The sequence below is a fragment of the Drosophila biarmipes genome, chromosome 3R, assembly GCF_025231255.1.
Source record: "Drosophila biarmipes strain raj3 chromosome 3R, RU_DBia_V1.1, whole genome shotgun sequence".
Taxonomy (NCBI): Eukaryota; Metazoa; Arthropoda; class Insecta; order Diptera; family Drosophilidae; genus Drosophila; species Drosophila biarmipes.
Window position 1 is genome coordinate 22,136,754 of NC_066616.1, and position 16,347 is coordinate 22,153,100.

The 16,347-nt window shown below is 46.5% G+C and overlaps 8 protein-coding genes across 8 annotated transcripts; 1 reads left to right on the forward strand and 7 right to left on the reverse strand.

Moving 5' to 3' along the window:
• Positions 1-316: 316 nt before the first annotated feature.
• Positions 317-1,744, reverse strand: LOC108026017 (uncharacterized). The gene is made up of 2 exons (XM_017096707.3): positions 651-1,744; positions 317-590 (listed from the first exon to the last, which is right to left on the reverse strand). Exons 1-2 carry the CDS (start codon positions 1,714-1,716, stop codon positions 394-396), a joined length of 1,263 nt encoding a protein of 420 aa, XP_016952196.1. The 5' UTR covers positions 1,717-1,744; the 3' UTR covers positions 317-393.
• A 476-nt stretch (positions 1,745-2,220) lies between these two features.
• LOC108026025 (uncharacterized) lies at positions 2,221-3,656 on the reverse strand. Its single transcript, XM_017096717.3, has 2 exons — positions 2,594-3,656; positions 2,221-2,533 (listed from the first exon to the last, which is right to left on the reverse strand). Exons 1-2 carry the CDS (start codon positions 3,636-3,638, stop codon positions 2,337-2,339), a joined length of 1,242 nt encoding a protein of 413 aa, XP_016952206.1. The 5' UTR covers positions 3,639-3,656; the 3' UTR covers positions 2,221-2,336.
• A 185-nt stretch (positions 3,657-3,841) lies between these two features.
• LOC108026419 (uncharacterized) lies at positions 3,842-5,283 on the reverse strand. Its single transcript, XM_017097348.3, has 2 exons — positions 4,201-5,283; positions 3,842-4,136 (listed from the first exon to the last, which is right to left on the reverse strand). The coding sequence occupies exons 1-2, from the start codon at positions 5,255-5,257 to the stop codon at positions 3,940-3,942; spliced, it is 1,254 nt and encodes a 417-aa protein (XP_016952837.1). The 5' UTR covers positions 5,258-5,283; the 3' UTR covers positions 3,842-3,939.
• A 243-nt stretch (positions 5,284-5,526) lies between these two features.
• LOC108026420 (uncharacterized) lies at positions 5,527-7,013 on the reverse strand. The gene is made up of 2 exons (XM_017097349.3): positions 5,932-7,013; positions 5,527-5,872 (listed from the first exon to the last, which is right to left on the reverse strand). Exons 1-2 carry the CDS (start codon positions 6,986-6,988, stop codon positions 5,676-5,678), a joined length of 1,254 nt encoding a protein of 417 aa, XP_016952838.1. The 5' UTR covers positions 6,989-7,013; the 3' UTR covers positions 5,527-5,675.
• A 286-nt stretch (positions 7,014-7,299) lies between these two features.
• LOC108026058 (uncharacterized) lies at positions 7,300-8,657 on the reverse strand. The gene is made up of 2 exons (XM_017096752.3): positions 7,587-8,657; positions 7,300-7,529 (listed from the first exon to the last, which is right to left on the reverse strand). Exons 1-2 carry the CDS (start codon positions 8,641-8,643, stop codon positions 7,333-7,335), a joined length of 1,254 nt encoding a protein of 417 aa, XP_016952241.1. The 5' UTR covers positions 8,644-8,657; the 3' UTR covers positions 7,300-7,332.
• A 2,317-nt stretch (positions 8,658-10,974) lies between these two features.
• On the reverse strand, positions 10,975-12,939 carry LOC108026454 (serine/threonine-protein kinase RIO2). The gene is made up of 4 exons (XM_017097394.3): positions 12,644-12,939; positions 12,210-12,588; positions 11,964-12,155; positions 10,975-11,908 (listed from the first exon to the last, which is right to left on the reverse strand). Exons 1-4 carry the CDS (start codon positions 12,849-12,851, stop codon positions 11,071-11,073), a joined length of 1,617 nt encoding a protein of 538 aa, XP_016952883.1. The 5' UTR covers positions 12,852-12,939; the 3' UTR covers positions 10,975-11,070.
• Positions 12,940-13,209: 270 nt separating this feature from the next.
• On the forward strand, positions 13,210-15,681 carry LOC108026254 (probable glutamine--tRNA ligase). The gene has a single exon (XM_017097108.3). It carries the CDS (start codon positions 13,267-13,269, stop codon positions 15,601-15,603), a length of 2,337 nt encoding a protein of 778 aa, XP_016952597.1. The 5' UTR covers positions 13,210-13,266; the 3' UTR covers positions 15,604-15,681.
• On the reverse strand, positions 15,654-16,232 carry LOC108026257 (peptidyl-prolyl cis-trans isomerase NIMA-interacting 4). The gene is made up of 2 exons (XM_017097111.2): positions 16,065-16,232; positions 15,654-16,002 (listed from the first exon to the last, which is right to left on the reverse strand). The coding sequence occupies exons 1-2, from the start codon at positions 16,138-16,140 to the stop codon at positions 15,686-15,688; spliced, it is 393 nt and encodes a 130-aa protein (XP_016952600.1). The 5' UTR covers positions 16,141-16,232; the 3' UTR covers positions 15,654-15,685.
• Between the last annotated feature and the right edge of the window lie 115 nt (positions 16,233-16,347).

A 16,347-nucleotide genomic window follows, 5' to 3' on the forward strand; every position in this document is an offset into this window, starting at 1 on the left:
CGCTTTTTATACAATTGTTTACTTTGTGTATATTTAAAGCATTTTATATTATTTGCCCAGACATTTGGATTTATCTTTTTGCGTATCTCGCCTACTTCTATTTCACCATGATTCAAGAGCCTGTAACTGTTATCACCTGAGATTTTTCTTATTGTATGCACTTCTTGTTTGTCGAGAGGTTAGCACTATCTGGCCGGTTTCAAGTAGATCCTTTTGTTATCAGTCGAGAACACTGTCGTTCATGAGAACAGGTCAGTTATGGCCGAAAGCAGCAATTGCAATTATCACCAGCAAAGTTACTAACAACACTGATAGATAGTTTTTCAAGAACATATATATTTAGTACGTACTTTGACTAGCACTTTTGTTTACTTAAAATATTAACACTCCGAATCACATTTCGTCTAGCAACCCAAACTGATCAAGAAAGGGTAGCGTGATACTCAATTTCTTTTTAATAGCCTCTGACTCGTAAACAGAATCCTTGAATCGCATCCCACTCTCGGAACTTGAAAGAGCCTGCTCAATAGAAGCTTCCTCCTTGCCCTCGTACTGCATGACGGGTTCAAAAACCAGGGAACAAAAAACAGCTGTAATTTTATAAAATCAAATAATAGTTTTATGTGCAACATGTAGCTAGATGTACTCACCATAGAATCCCCTCGAGCGGAACTGCAATTGGAAATCAAACAAGCTGGGTATCCTGCCAGTATACCTGAACTTCTTGAGAGCCTCCGCTAGCTTGTAGTAGTAAAACTGCACCAATTCCGGCTGATGACCGAAGCGGAGATCATCCTGCAACGAGGTGGTGAAGAAATAGTGCAGATCGATGGCTGGAGAGTTCCAGACGCTGAACTGGAAGTCGATGAATATGGCATTCGTGGGATGACCTTCGTCGTCGTATTGGAACATAACATTTGTGGTCCACAGATCGCCGTGGGCTACGGTTAAAAAGTCGCCAGGATTGTTTGTCGTGGACCTTTCGCCATAGTCCATTAGACGTTCGATTAGCTTATCGATCTTGGTCTTGTACCGTGGACCCAGCTCCTGATCCGAGCTTAGGGAGCGGGAAAGGGCCTCCAGCAGATTGGTCAAGATCGGTCCGTAGGCGCGGGTGTGTTTGTTAAAAAATCCTCGATCATAGTTGTTTGCAAAGACTCCCGGTTGACGCTCGGCGAGAACGGCTGCAGCCGCGTGGAAACTGGCCAGCTTCTCCAGCACCAGGTGAGTGTGCTCCAGGTCCAGTTTCTTCTTGCGACAGGCCACCTTGTAGTGATCCAGCGACATGTCCTCGAAGATGATCGAGTCCCGCTTGCGATCCACATCCATGGTGGCGGCAAACAGCTTCCTGGGGTCCTTCAGGTCCTTCCTTACCATGTCCGCCAGTTGCGGCAGGATGCTTTCGTATATATCCATTTCCCGGGAGTAGACTCCATAGTGGATGAGCACATCGCCGGCGGGATCCTGGTCCGCGAATGTGGTCTTGACCAAGAAGGTGGTGGCCTGCTTTTCCTTGACCTCCTTGGTGGTGTACTCCACATTGATCCGGGTCATCACGCTGCCATAGTTTCCTCCATTGGCCACGGCTGGCTTTGTGTGCAGCTTCTCCAGTTTCAGGGAACTGTTCCTGAAGTAGATCCGCAGCTTGTCCTGCACATAGTCCGAGGTGAGCCAATCGGGCGCCGGGTGAACCTTGTGGGTAGCTTTCTCAGGCATGATCCTAACCGTAACACAGGGCTTTCGTTTCTGCGACATTTCCGACAGCGACCCACTACTTTTATAGCCTTATCCAGTATATGTGATAAGTATAGTGCAAGTATCTCGTGGCGACTAGCTTTGTCATGACCAAACAACACTTGAACGATCGGCGGGTCTAGCCGAATGCTCACGTTTTTTTTACAATGCACTTTTCTTGAAGTATTCAGCGGGCATTACGAATTCCAGGAAATCTTTTTTAACCAACTGATAAGTCTGCCGGTTACCATAAAATATTTTTTTATTTTTTTTTATATCTAATGTAATAAGAAAGGGAAAGACAACTTTGTATATCAAATAACGTAATAAGGAAGGTAATTTAATTAGCCGTAAGCTTTCCAGGAATTCCCGCTTATCTTCTAGCGATAATTTTAGAGTCAATATCTATAAAACAATTTATTATGACACTAAAACCGTTCGCATATATAGCAATTCAATTAACACCGTTAAACCATACAAAATCAATGTTTTTAGTATACTATTTATTAAAGTAGGTTATATAAATAGATAAAGTAGTTGGGTTAATTTTTTGTAAAGCTTAAAACCAACCAATTAGAATACAAAAAATTGTTGTTTTTGTTTTACATAACGTCTAATAACCCCAAGTGGTCAAGGAACGGCAGAGTGTGGTGCATCTTTTTTCTGATTTCCTCCGACTGATATAGGTCATCCTTGAACCGCATTCCCTTCTCCGAAGACGACATGATCTGCTCCATTGAAGCCTCTTCCTTGCCATTGTACGCCATCGAAGGCTCGAAAATCAGGGATGCAAAGGCAGCTAAAAGGTGAAGTACTTTAGTTTGGTAACTAAACAAACAATAAATATTGAAAGACCAACCATAGAAAGCTCTGTTTCGGAACTGCTGATGGAAGGCGAACAAACTGGGAACGTGTCCCGAATACTTCACTGCTCCTAAAGCCTCCTTTAACTTATAGTAGTAGAACTGGACCAACTCTGGCTGGTTCTTCAGGCGGATGTTAGCCTGCAAAGCAGTCGAAAAGAAATAGTGCAGGTCGATGGCCGGCGAGTTCCAAACGCTGAACTGGAAGTCTATGAAGATAGCATTGGTGGGATGACCTTCGCCATCGTACTGGAACATAATATTTGTGGTCCAAAGATCTCCATGAGCCAAGGTCACAAAGTCCCCGGGACAAATGGAAGTCGACCGCTCGCCGTAGTCCATTACATGGTCGACCAGCCGATCGATTTTCGCCTGGTAACGGCGACGCAGCTCTGGCTCCAGCTCTAAGGAACGGGATAGGGCCTGCAGAAGATTCCTCATTATGGACTCGTAGCCCCGGGTGTGCTGGTTAAAGAATCCGCGATCGAAATTCTTCGAAAAGATACCCGGCTGTCTTTCGGCTAAGGCGGCACCAGCTGCATGGAAATTGGCCAATTTCTCGAGCACCAGATGTGTGTGCTCCAGATCCAACTTCTTGAGGCGGTCGGCGACTCTATACTCCTCCAGGGACAGATCCTCAAAGATTATAGAGTCCCGTTGGCGATCCACATTCACAGTGCCCGCAAACAGTTTCCGAGAGTCTCCCAGCTCATTCTGCACTAGCTCTGCCAGCCTGGGTAGGATCCGCTCATACATGTCCATTTCCCGGGTGTAGACGCCATAGCTCATAAGCACCTCCGCCGCCGGATCTCGGTCGGAGAACGTGGTCTTTACCAGGAATCTTGTGGATTTCTTTTCCTGCGACTTGCCCATTGTGTATTCCACATTGATTCGCGTCATCACGCTGGCGTAGTTCTCCCCGTTGCCAAGAGCTGGCCTGATAGCCAGATGCTCCAGTCTAAGGGAGTCGTTCCTGAAGTGGGAACGCAGCTTCTCCTCCACGTAATCCCAAGTCAACCAAGCAGGTGCCGAATGCGACATGATGTGATCCGTAACGTAGGCCCCTTGTTACTGGTCATCGTCACCGGTGACACTCGGCTTTTATACCCCCTCCATGGAAATTGATAAGTCGACATTTGTTATTCTAGTCCTATCTATCAATCTATCTCACTTATCTGTCATACTTCTTATCTATAAACTCAGTTGAATTAACGATGAGAACAAATTATGAACATTTCATCACACCCAATTGAAACTATTTTTATTTATTCTCGTTCAAAATAAAAACAAACATAATCAGTAAAAAAAACTTAAAAACATTTATAAGTGTATAACACACACTTTACATTTCGTCCAGCAATCCCCACTGATCGAGGAACGGCAGCGTCAAAAGCAGTTTCTTTTGGTTTTCTTCTGTCTGATAAAGTGCATCCCTCAACCGCACTCCCTTCTCGTCAGCGGTCATAAAGCTCTCTATGGACGGCTCTTCCTTGCCATTATACACCATGGTGGGCTCAAAGATCAGTGATGAAAATGCAGCTGAGAAGAAGAATTAGTTTAGGTATTAACGCAAACGTACATTCTCATAACTCTCATAACTTACCATAGAAGGCTTTGGCCCTGAACTGCAGTTGGAACTCAAACAAGCTGGGAACCTTGCCCGAATAGTTCACCTTTTGCAGGGCCTTCACCAGCTTATAATAATAGAACTGGACCAGCTCTGTCTGATTTTGCAGTCGAAGATTCTCGTGGATCGAAGTCGAAAAGAAATAGTGCAGGTCGATGGCCGGCGAGTTCCATACACTGAACTGGAAGTCGATGAAGATGGCATTCGTGGGATGACCTTCGTCGTCGTATTGGAACATAACGTTGGTGGTCCAAATATCTCCATGAGCCAGGGTAACAAAGTCCCCTGGATTAATAGTCGTCGATCGCTCGCCGTACTCCATTACGTTGTCGATGAGCCCATCGATCTTTTCCTGGTAACGTTCCTTCAGATCCTGATTCAGCTCAAGGGTGCGTGACAGGGCTTTCAAAATATTCCTCATGATGGGTTCGTAGCCGCGAACATGTTTGTTGAAAAATCCCCTATCATAGTTTTTCTCAAAGATACCACGCTGGCGCTCGGCTAGAACTGCTCCGGCTGCATGGAAGTCGGCCAGTTTCTCCAGGACCAGATGGGTGTGCTCCAGGTCCAGTTTCTTCACACGGCAAGCCACTTTATACTTCTCCAGGGAAAGGTCCTCGAACATGATCGAGTTCCGCTCCCGGTCCACATTCACGGTAGCCGCAAACAGTTTCCGGGAGTCGTGGAGCTCGTCCCTCACTATGTCTGCCAGTCGGGGCAGGATCTGCTCGTACATGTCTATCTCCCTGGTGTAGATTCCGTAGTTGAAGAGCAAATGGGCCGCCGGATCCTTGTCGGCAAACGTGGTTTTCAATAGGAACGTTGTACTCTGCTTGTCCTTGGAGTCCTTTGTGGTGTACTCCACTTTAATTCGCGTCATCACACTCGCGTAGTTCTCTCCATTCGCTGTCGCCGGCTTGATGTCCAGATTCTCCACATTCAGGCTGTCGTTCTTGAAGTAGACTCTTAACTTCTTCTCCACGTATTCCTCGGTCAGCCACGCGGGCGCCTTATGTGTGGTTTCCTCAGGCATTATGTTGAGATTCTACTGATTTTCGGAGGTGGTGCAACGCTTTTATAAGGCGGCGGGAGGTTTGACACTGAGCGTATCTCATGGGGCGTAAGCTCCTTAATTGCCAGCAATTGAAAAGTTAGCCGAGAGCTAATGCGAGAAAATTTATCAAGATAAGGCTGTGCACTATGGGTTTGTACTACTGGTGCTATCATAGAATAGCGACTATTGTTTAGCTAGAGCTCACACTAACATACATTATTATATAAAGTTCAGTGCCACCAGTGTAATTTGTTTAAATAAAAGACTTTTAATTTAGCAAATGTGATAGGAACAATAGAAAAACTTAATTTAAATGAATTTTAGGTTACCTATAAAGAGGTTCGAATTGGAGAACGTTATAATTTAATCATTAAAATAATATGAATACGAATAAAATTCACAATTCATCTAGCAGTCCAAACTGATCAAGGAATGGCAGTGTGAAAACCATTTTTTCTTTAATATGGTCTGCGCTATAAACAGAATCCCTGAATCGAATTCCACTCTCGGAAGGGGACAAGCCTTGGGCGATGGAGGCCTCTTCTTTTCCAGTGTACAGCATGCAGGGCTCGAAAATCAGCGAGGAAAACACAGCTAGATGTTTAGAAGAAGAAGTTTAGATAAATTTTATTAAATTATTTATATTTCCTTACCATAAAAAGCTCTCGCCTGAAACTGTAGTTGAAAGTCAAATAAGTTCGGGATTGGTCGAGAATACTTCAGCTTCTTTAAGGACTCCACTAGCTTGTAGTAATAGAACTGAACCAACTCCGGCTGATGTTTCCAGCGAAGATTGTCCTGTATGGAAGTGGAGAAGAAATAGTGCAGATCGATGGCCGGAGAGTTCCACACGCTGAACTGAAAGTCGATCAGAATGGCGTTGGTAGGATGGCCTTGTCCATCGTACTGAAACATCACGTTTGTGGTCCAGAGATCTCCATGCGCCAGGGCTAGAAAGTCGCCTGGATTGACTGCGGCCGAACGTTCGCCGTAGTCCATTATGCTACCGACAAGGCGATCTATCTTCCCCTGATAACGTTCTTTGAGATCCTTGTTCAGTTCTAGGGAGCGGGACAAGGCCTGCAGAAGATTCTTATAAATTGGCTCATAGCCTCGAACGTGTTTGTTGAAAAATCCCCGATCGTAGTTCTTATCAAAGATCCCGGGCTTTCGCTCGGCAAGAACTGCGCCGACTGCATGGAACGTAGCCAGCTTTTCCAGAACCAGATGAGTGTGCTCCAGGTCCAGTTTCTTTAGGCGACAAGCCACTTTGTACTGTTCCAGCGACAGATCTTCAAAAAGGATCGAGTCCCGCTCGCGATCTACATTCACTGTGGCTGCAAACAACTTTCGGGAATCCTTGAGCTCGTCCCTAACCATTTTCCCCAGATGGGGCAGAATCTGCTCGTAGATGTCCATTTCTCTGGTGTAAACCCCATAGTCGGCCAGTAAGTTGGCCGCCGGGTCCTTGTCGGCGAAAGTTGTCTTCACCAGGAATGTGGCTGTCTGCAGGACCTTTGAATCCTTTGAAGAGTAATCCACATGGATGCGGGTCATCACGCTGGCATAGTTATCTCCCTTGGCTGTCGCCGGCACAATTCCAAGTTTCTTCAACTTTAGGGAGTCGTCCCCAAAATATCTGCACAACTCTTTCTCAACGTAATCCTCCGTGAGCCATGCGGGTGCCTCGTGAATGTTGTTCTCCGCCATTATGTGATCCTAACGTTCGCTCTGTAGTTTCGTTTGTGAAGCCTTTGTGCTAAATGAGCTTCCCTTTTATCGTCTTAAATTACGTCTAACTGCTTTGTATATGCACGTGACTTTCATTTACTATCTCGCCGAGCTTTATAGTTATTACCCTCATTTTAGTAGTAGACAAATGTTATAAGAAGGAAGCTCTCTTCTAATTTCAGTTAGTAAATTTAATTCTTGAATAACTATTTAGGAAGAACTTTGTAAGTCACAAAATACTTCCTTCTGCACTCTGAATTGCCTTGAAAAAGTAGATCTGGAGATTTACATGCGACAAGAGATTTTTAATCGTTTTACAGCCTTTACATATCATCAAGCAATCCCCACTGTTCCAAGTAGGGAAGTGTATGGTGGAGCTTCTTCCTCGCGCCCTCCTGCCTATAGAGATCGTCCTTGAATCTTATTCCACTCTCGCCCTCGGAAATCATTTGTTCCAGGGAGGCCTCCTCCTTGCCATCATAAAGCATAAAGGGCTCGAACATCAAAGAGGCGAACACAGCTGAGAAACGGGATCAACGTTAGCCAAATACATAATATATAATAAGAATCTACCCACCATAAAAGGCTCTGGCGCGGAACTGCAGTTGAAAGTCGAACAAACTCGGAATGGGACCGGCATACCTGACTTTCTTCAAGGCATCCTTCAACTTGTAGTAGTAAAACTGGACCAGTTCCGGTTGATTGTGCAGGCGGAGCTCGTCGTGGATCGATGTGGAGAAGAAGTAGTGAAGATCGATGGCCGGGGAGTTCCACACGCTGAATTGGAAATCGATGAAGATGGCGTTGGTGGGATGTCCTTTTCCGTCGTACTGGAACATAACATTGGTGGTCCACAGATCTCCATGGGTGAGGGTTACAAAGTCCCCGGGATTGTTAGTGGTTGAACGCTCCCCATAGATCATGACATGATCGACGACTCGGTCAATCTTCGCCTGGTATCGACGGCGCAGCTCCTCATCCAAGTTGAGAGAGCGGGACAGGGCCTTTAGAAGACCCTTCATCACTGGCTCATAGCCCCGAGTATACTTGTTGTAGAAACCACGATCATAGTTCTCCCTAAAGATACCGCGTTCCCTCTCTGCCAGAACTGCACCAGCGGCATGGAAGCTGGCCAACTTCTCCAGCACCATATGGGTGTGCTCCAAATCCAATTTTTTCAGCCTGCAGGCCACCTTGTAATTCTCCAGCAAGAGGTCCTCGAAAATAATGGAATCCCTTTCTTTGTCGACGTTTACGGTACCTGCAAATATCCTTCGAGGATCCCCGATCTCTGTTTTCACAACATCCGCCATTTTGGGAAGGATACGCTGGTACATGTCCATTTCACGGGTGTAAATGCCATATTTTGTGAGAACATGGGCAGCCGGATCCTTATCGGCGAAAGTGGTCTTTACCAGGAAGTTAGTTTCCAGTTTTTCCTTCGATTCTTTTGTGGTGTACTCCACATTGATACGAGTCATCACGCTGTTGTAGTTTTCTCCTTTTGCGATGGCCGGCTTGATATCCAATTTCTCCAGTTTCAGGGAATCGTTTTTGAGGAAGGCACGCAGCTTCTTTTGGACATAATCCTCGGTGAGCCACAGGGGAATGGGATGCAGTCTGGGCTCAGACATTCTATGATTCTATCTGTAACTCTCAGGGATCGTTAATGCTATTATTTCGTCAGAGACGGTGAGCTTTTATAGGACAGCTGAGTGATGATAGTAATGATAGCTGGTGCTAAAATCGCCTCGTGACGACTTGCTTCGTCATTGTAGGCAATTAAATAATATTGCCAAAAGATCCCTGCTCTCCGAATATCTTGAATGCCCTGAGACGAAAATGTAATCGAACTATCTGCAGGAAATCCATTTATCAGTTTATAAATGTCAAATCTTGTTTCCTAAAAATATGTTTCCTTTTTCCTACATTTTAAAAATAATATCGATCAGTCATTTTTTGTGGCTAAATCCTTTTGTTAAAAAATATACCCACTATGTAATACAAAGGTAGTATCCATACAAAAGATAAGATAATATATTTTATTATTCTCTTCATAAGACAGCAGACACTCGACTGAAAATAATGTAAACCCCAGAGCTGACCGATTACAGACTACCCAAACAGATCATCCCACTTGAATAGGTATCACTTCCATCCAACATTTTGCTGACTCATGAAAGCTCCAGCACCTTATAATGCACTGCACGCCCAAACAATTGCGACATGTGTTTGGCCAGGGATTACACTAGATAAAGAAACTTGGCCTTTGAATTTTATGAACTAATCTACATACGTAACACACCCAACAGAACTGAGTAATTGGGGATGAGTGCAGACAGCGACTAAAATAAAAAAGTATAGAATACCCAGTCGAGTTTTTGTTAATGAAATTAAAATACCAAAACTTAAATTTTCATTATTATTATTATAATTATTATTCTATTATTCTATTCTCTCTCTGCCTGATATCTCTGTTTTGAGGGTTCTTTATTGGTCTTTTATGCAGGGTTTTACAGACTTTACATATCACCATTGTTCCAAGAAGGGAAGTGTAAGGCGGAGCTTCTTCCTGACGCCCTCCTGCTGAAAGACGTCGTCCTTGAATCTCATTCCATCCGATGGCTGGGGAGTTCCCCACGCTAAATTGGAAATGAATGAAGATGGCGTTGGTGGGATGTCCTTTCCCATCGAACTGGGTGAGTCCCCAGGAGTATTAGCGGTCGAACGCTCTGAGCAGCCGGATCCTTCCGACAAAATCGTTTTTTACTAGGAACATAGTGGCCAGTCTTTCCTTCGATTCTTTTGTGGTATACTCCACATTCTCCCCTCGCAATAGCCAGCTTGATATCCAGTTTTTCAAGATTTAAGAAATCGGTATTGAAGAAGGCACGCATCTTCTCTTTGACGTAATCCTTGGTAAGCCACAAAGGAATGGGATGGGTCTTGTGCTCAGGTTTTCTATGGCCCTATCTGTAACTCTCAGGGATCGTTAATGCTATTATTTCGTCAGAGACGGTGAGCTTTTGTAAGACAGATGCGGAATCATGATAGCTGGTACTAAAATCGCCTCGTGACGACTTGCTTCGTCGTTGTCCGCAACAAAATAATATCGTCTGAAGCTCACTGCCCTCCGACTTACTTTAATGCCCTGGGAGAAAAAAGATAAGAGAATAATTTCGCAAATTTCGGCCTTTTTACAAAAGGTAGCATCGTTTTTTTGCAAAAATCGATCAAAAATAAAATTTTTAGGTGGGAATGCCAATCGATTGGGAATTTTATTCCGCGTTGAACAAGGTATGATATTCCACTTTTGGCCCATTACTTTTCTTGTTTCGCCCACAATACTGATTATTTTTGGGTGAAAAATATACACTTTTGTTTGTCCAACAATTGATTTTTTTCTTTCACATTTTTTGGTGTAACGTGGTCAAAAATGGTCCGAAACTTAAGAGACACACTGTTTTGGACAGCTAACAATCTAGACAATTAATCGCAGCCATGTTCTTGCTGATTTATAAAAGTAAAAAATTTCGCAAATTTTGACTTTTTTACAAGGGGTAACATCGTTTTTTTTGCAAAAATCGATCAAAAATAAAGTTTTTAGGTGGGAATGCCAATCGATTGGGAATTTTATCACGCGTTGAACAAGGTATGGCATTCCACTTTTGGCCCATTACTTTTCTTGTTTCGACCAAAATACTGATTATTTTTGGGTGAAAAATATACACTTTTGTTTTTTGTCCAAAAATTGATTTTTTTCTTTGCCAGGGACACAGGATATTTTAAAAACAATATCAATCGTGATATATGATATTTGTCCATATCCATATAGAAGATAAAATAAATGTTTTTTATACGCTTCAAAATTTTATGAAGTAATCTAGGTAGCACAACAGAACTGAGCCATTTGGGATGAGTGCAAACAGCGGCTAACATGACCAAAAAAGGAAATCCAAACTGAGTTCTCGTAAATGGGTTATTATTTTAAATATACATATCACTATTATATGTGCGACATAACCTTCTATTGTCTAATAGATTATTAAGTCGATCTTGATCTAGAAGTCCCAGCCGGCGTATTCCTTTACCACATCCTTGTTTTCCTTGCGATGGCGATGGACGGCACTGGCTTCACCCTTGGCCACACACTTCTTTCGCTGCTCCCGCTTTTCCTTGATGTCCATGTTCTTGCGTATCCGGTCGGTGATCACGGAAGGAGCTATCGTACTGGTTGTAGTCGAGTACGATCGCTGACTTCTCGCATCATTTAGCAGTTGCTCGACCATTTTGAGACGATACATGCGAGAGTTAGGATGCAGACCAGCTAGCTCAGGCACTTCATCTGTATCCAAATCGTTGGAACTAATGGACCTGGCATCTTTCTCTGGGTCCTGCGTATCTGGAGCTTCAACTTTGACTGGAATAACTTTTGGAGCTTCAACCGGTAGGGAAACTTCAATTTTCTTGGGCAGCGTCTGATCGGGAACCTCTGGACCTACGCTCAGATTCCCCAGATATTGCGTACACGATTCGATGTACCGACGCACTGCGTCATCTGACTTCTGGGTTGGCTTGGCCTCGCTGTAAATAACCTCGTTCTCCACCTGACGTCGGCACTCGTCGATCTCTACGGCAGCCGCCGTTACCAGAGTGGGAGGCTCCTCCTCCTCTTCGACATCCTCTCCCTCGTCATCCTCATCTGCTTGCTCCACCATGCCGTATTCCTCGAGAAGATCCTGCTCCATCTCCTTCGTAAAGCCATAGCCCGTGCAATGCACCTCTGCATCCAGATCATCCTCGCGCACCAGGTCGCTGAACTTGGGGTAGTCTTCGCTTTCGTATCCAAATTTGCGACGGAACATTTCACGCACGCAGTTAACGTCGCGATCGAAGAAGCTAACATAGAATTGGGTATTAATACGATTATGAGAATTATATATGGGATGCTTACAATTGTGCATTCTCATGCGAAGTGGACATCATCTGAGGAAAATCAATCAGAATTGGCTTGCCGTCGTCGGTGACCATTAAATTAAACTCATTAAAATCGCCATGGATAACTCCAGAATTTCCCAAACGGACAATTAGGTTCATAAGGTCATCGTACACCTGTGGTGCATCCAGCAGCTCGTGCACTTGGGTCCTACGATAAGGAAATATAAAATAACCATTCCATTAACTAGCACAACCATCTTACATGGGCCAACCCTTAACGAGGTCCATCAGAACGCAATGACGATTGAAATCGATGGGTTTGGGGACCGGAAATCCGCGATCATAAAGCGCCGACATGTAGGCAAACTCGCGAGTGGCCGAAATTCGGGAAAGGTACAACCAGGAGGCCTTGTGTCGGCGACCATGGTAGTCCCTCTTGGCCTTTACGTTCCTGAAACAAGTGCGACCCAATCGGTGGAGTTTCAGGCAAATGGCGGTGCCCTCCTCGTCGGCCACCACGTAGATGTTGGACTCCTTGCCAATGCCAATCTGGTTGCCAAAGGAACTGACCGATCCTCTCAAGGTGAGGGATTTCAGAGCCAGGTAATCGTAGCCCGTGTTGGTCAAGCGGTAGCCATCATCTGTGGGAACAAAAGGTACAATACTTGCCGATTTTCCATCTAAAGTAGTACTTACACTTCTTTCCACGCTCGTAGGCCAGCAGCTTGTGCTTGCACAGCTCCTTGAGCAGCTTGTGGACTCCACCCGTCTTCAGATTCGCAATGGCAGCGGCCAAGGGTCCGGGAACCAGCTCGTGGTTCTTCATGCCCATCTCGATGGCGGTAAGGACGCGAAAGTCCTCCTTGGTGAGGTAGCGTAGCACTGTCACGTTTAATTTGCCCATTTCTGCTTTATTTTGGCAGTTTTACAGCGCATTTATCAATGTTTTCGTTTTGTTCACACGTGCGGGCACTAGAGGTGGCAGTGAATCGATAGTCGGTGCACCGATTATTTGAGGAATATCCACAGTAATCATTTTACATTCTTATCGAAAACCACTGAACACTGTGAAATGTATTTTGACAATAATTTTTGTTTTTGATACCTATTTAATGGTATTTTACAAATATGATATATATATTTATATGGAATACCGAAATTCAATAAATTAATAATGAAGCAACCACCCATTTTTAGTAGTGTACCTCTGGGAGCGATAGTTTTTTGCACAACAATGCAACTGGTGTTTTATATTCCGGCCGCAAACGGTCATACTGAGCTGCACATCATCACCTGAAAGAGACAAAAGAGCAGAGGACATGGCTGGCGAGGATCTGATTGCCCAATTTCAGGCGCTCGGCATGAGCGAGCAGAAGGCGAAGGAGACTCTGAAGAATGCCAACGTCACCAAGAACCTCCAACTGGCGTTGGCGGCGGCGGGGAGTGCCTCGCTGGCGGACGGCACCGGCATGTTGATCTACCACATGGCCACCAAATTGAAGCCGCAGACGGCGGAGCAACTGCCTCTCCTGGTGCGCTACATTGTGGAGCGCAAGCTGGACAACACGCAGCGCGTGGATGCCGCCCTGGAGTACGTACTGAAGTGTGGACAGAGCCTGAAGGCCAACATCGATGTGGAGGCGCTGGAGAAGGAGTGCGGCGTGGGAGTGGTGGTCACTCCGGAGCAGATCGAGCGCACCGTGCAGGCCAAGATTAAGTCCAGCTACAAGGAGGCCTTGTTGGAGCAGCGCTACCACTTCAACTCCTTCAAAATCCTGCAGGACGTCCGTGGCGAGCTGAAGTGGGCGGATGCCAAGTCTGTGAAGGCTGCCATCGATGTGGAGATCTTCGATTTGTTGGGTCCAAAGACAGAGGCAGACCTGAAGCCTCCAACCAAGACGAGCGAAAAGCCGAAGGCAGCGAAACCCAAAGCGGAAGCAGCTCCTTCCTCCCAAGCCGCTGAAGCGGCGTCCGATGGGGCCACCACGATTGCGGAACTCATGAAGACCAAGGTGCACTTCCATGCCCCCGGCGAGAACTTTAAGGCCGACGGCTATGTGGTCACCGAGCACACAGAGCGGTTGCTAAAGGAGCACTTGGCGAGGACTGGAGGCAAAGTGCACACGCGATTCCCGCCGGAACCGAATGGCATCCTGCACATCGGTCATGCCAAGGCCATTAACATCAACTTTGGCTACGCAGCTGCCCATGACGGAGTCTGCTATCTGCGCTACGACGACACCAATCCCGAGAAGGAGGAGGAGAAGTTCTTCTTGGGCATCAAGGAGATGGTGGAATGGTTGGGGTACAAGCCCTACAAGATCACTTATTCCTCAGACAACTTCCAGCAGCTGTACGAGTGGGCTGTTGTCCTAATCAACAAGGGCTTGGCCTACGTGTGTCACCAAAAAGCGGAGGAGTTGAAGGGCTTTAACCCGAAGCCCAGCCCCTGGAGGGAGCGTCCCATTGAGGAGTCGTTGCGGTTGTTTGAGGACATGAAGCGCGGCAAGATCGACGAGGGAGCGGCCACGCTGCGCATGAAGGTCACCCTGGAGGAGGGCAAGATGGACCCGGTGGCGTATCGCATCAAGTTCATTGCCCACCACCGCACCGGATCCGACTGGTGCATTTACCCCACCTACGATTATACTCATTGCCTTTGCGACTCGCTCGAGGATATCACCCACTCGCTGTGCACCAAGGAATTCCAATCGAGGAGATCCTCCTACTACTGGCTTTGCAACGCTCTGGGTATCTACTGCCCGGTGCAGTGGGAGTACGGTAGGCTCAACATGAACTACGCCCTCGTTTCAAAGCGCAAGATCGCCAAGTTGATCACGGAGCAGATTGTCCACGACTGGGATGACCCCAGGCTGTTTACTCTTACGGCACTGAGAAGAAGGGGCTTCCCCGCAGAGGCCATTAACAACTTCTGCGCCCAGATGGGAGTCACCGGAGCCCAGATCGCCGTGGATCCAGCCATGCTGGAGGCAGCAGTGCGGGATGTACTCAATGTCACTGCTCCGCGCCGTTTGGTTGTCCTGGAACCGCTCAAAGTTACCATCAAGAACTTCCCGCATGCGGCGCCCGTGCAGCTGGAAGTGCCTGATTTCCCGCAGAACCCTCAGCAAGGATCGCACAAAATCACCCTGGACAAGGTAATCTACATCGAGCAGGGTGACTTTAAGTTGCAGCCCGAAAAGGGATACAGGCGGCTGGCGCCTAAGCAATCGGTGGGTCTCCGACACGCCGGTCTCGTCATCAGCGTGGAAGAGATTATAAAGGATCCGGCGACGGGAGAAGTGGTGGAACTCATCTGCACCAGCCAGTCTGCCGAGCAGGCCGAGAAGCCCAAGGCCTTTGTCCAGTGGGTATCGCAGCCGATTCAGCTGGAGGTGCGCCTCTACGAGCAGCTCTTTAAGCACAAGAACCCCGAGGATCCCAACGAGGTGCCCGGCGGCTTCTTGAGCGACATCAGCGAACAGTCCATATCGTTGGCGGTGGCATTTGCCGATCGGGCACTCACCCAGGCCAAGGTCTACGATAAGTTCCAGTTCGAGAGAATCGGCTTCTTCTCCGTGGATCCAGACACCACCGCGAACCATATAGTGTTCAACCGCACCGTGGGCCTTAAAGAGGATGCGGGCAAGAAGTGATAGACGCACATGCTTTCCAGGACCCACTCGGCAAAGAAACAAAATCCGTATCACATTAAAATTCGATTTATAAAATCAGCTCTCATTTCTTTCCCTCCACCATGATGATGTGGTAGCCGAACTTGGTCTTGATCGGGGGATCTGTGTACACGGGGTTGTTGACGGTGGAGATGGGCAGTGCGAAGGCGGCGTCCTGGAAGGGACCCACCATTGCTCCGCGGATTTGCCAGCCGAGATCGCCGCCCTGACGCGCCTTGTCCTCGCTGTAGGCGGCCGCCACCTCAGGGAACTTCTGCCCCGCCTTCAGCTTCTCCATGGCCTCGGTGATCTTGCCCTGCTTCTCGCACAGGATGTGGCGCACCTTCACCGCATTGCCTCCCTTTTTCTCCTTGCCGGCAGCTGCCCAAGTGAAATGGTCATTGAAAGGCTTTGAAATCGTGGGATATTTGACATGCCCTTACACTTATCCTCGGCGGCTGGCTTTTTGCCTCCTTTCCCCGCGTCCTTGCCGCCCTTTGCATCCTTCTTCGGTGGCATTTTCGTTTAAGATTTTCTAAATTGCGAACTCCAACCAAATAAATAACAATAAATTCCACTGGAGCTGCCACATGGGGACAGTGATGCTCGATAAAATCTAGCGGTTTTTATTCTGGTTTTGATTTGAGCTAGATAAACAAATGTTTAATTTAACTAAGTAAATAAATAGGAACGGGCGGGGATTGAATATGGATAAAATGATTGAAA

Excerpts from the sequence above, each read along its gene's own strand:
- LOC108026017 (XM_017096707.3), bottom strand. The coding sequence starts at position 1,716 with ATGCCTGAGAAAGCTACCCACAAGGTTCACCCGGCGCCCGATTGGCTC. Across the intron at positions 591-650 it reads CCGCTCGAGGGGATTCTATG|CTGTTTTTTGTTCCCTGGTT; the intron begins GTGAGTACATCT and ends ATAAAATTACAG.
- LOC108026025 (XM_017096717.3), bottom strand. The coding sequence starts at position 3,638 with ATGTCGCATTCGGCACCTGCTTGGTTGACTTGGGATTACGTGGAGGAG. Across the intron at positions 2,534-2,593 it reads CCGAAACAGAGCTTTCTATG|CTGCCTTTGCATCCCTGATT; the intron begins GTTGGTCTTTCA and ends TTCACCTTTTAG.
- LOC108026419 (XM_017097348.3), bottom strand. The coding sequence starts at position 5,257 with ATGCCTGAGGAAACCACACATAAGGCGCCCGCGTGGCTGACCGAGGAA. Across the intron at positions 4,137-4,200 it reads CAGGGCCAAAGCCTTCTATG|CTGCATTTTCATCACTGATC; the intron begins GTAAGTTATGAG and ends TCTTCTTCTCAG.
- LOC108026420 (XM_017097349.3), bottom strand. The coding sequence starts at position 6,988 with ATGGCGGAGAACAACATTCACGAGGCACCCGCATGGCTCACGGAGGAT. Across the intron at positions 5,873-5,931 it reads TCAGGCGAGAGCTTTTTATG|CTGTGTTTTCCTCGCTGATT; the intron begins GTAAGGAAATAT and ends CTAAACATCTAG.
- LOC108026058 (XM_017096752.3), bottom strand. The coding sequence starts at position 8,643 with ATGTCTGAGCCCAGACTGCATCCCATTCCCCTGTGGCTCACCGAGGAT. Across the intron at positions 7,530-7,586 it reads CCGCGCCAGAGCCTTTTATG|CTGTGTTCGCCTCTTTGATG; the intron begins GTGGGTAGATTC and ends CCCGTTTCTCAG.
- LOC108026454 (XM_017097394.3), bottom strand. The coding sequence starts at position 12,851 with ATGGGCAAATTAAACGTGACAGTGCTACGCTACCTCACCAAGGAGGAC. Across the intron at positions 12,156-12,209 it reads CTCGTTAAGGGTTGGCCCAT|GACCCAAGTGCACGAGCTGC; the intron begins GTAAGATGGTTG and ends TCCTTATCGTAG. Across the intron at positions 11,909-11,963 it reads TCGCATGAGAATGCACAATT|CTTCTTCGATCGCGACGTTA; the intron begins GTAAGCATCCCA and ends ATTCTATGTTAG.
- LOC108026254 (XM_017097108.3), top strand. The coding sequence starts at position 13,267 with ATGGCTGGCGAGGATCTGATTGCCCAATTTCAGGCGCTCGGCATGAGC.
- LOC108026257 (XM_017097111.2), bottom strand. The coding sequence starts at position 16,140 with ATGCCACCGAAGAAGGATGCAAAGGGCGGCAAGGACGCGGGGAAAGGA. Across the intron at positions 16,003-16,064 it reads GCCAGCCGCCGAGGATAAGT|CTGCCGGCAAGGAGAAAAAG; the intron begins GTAAGGGCATGT and ends TCACTTGGGCAG.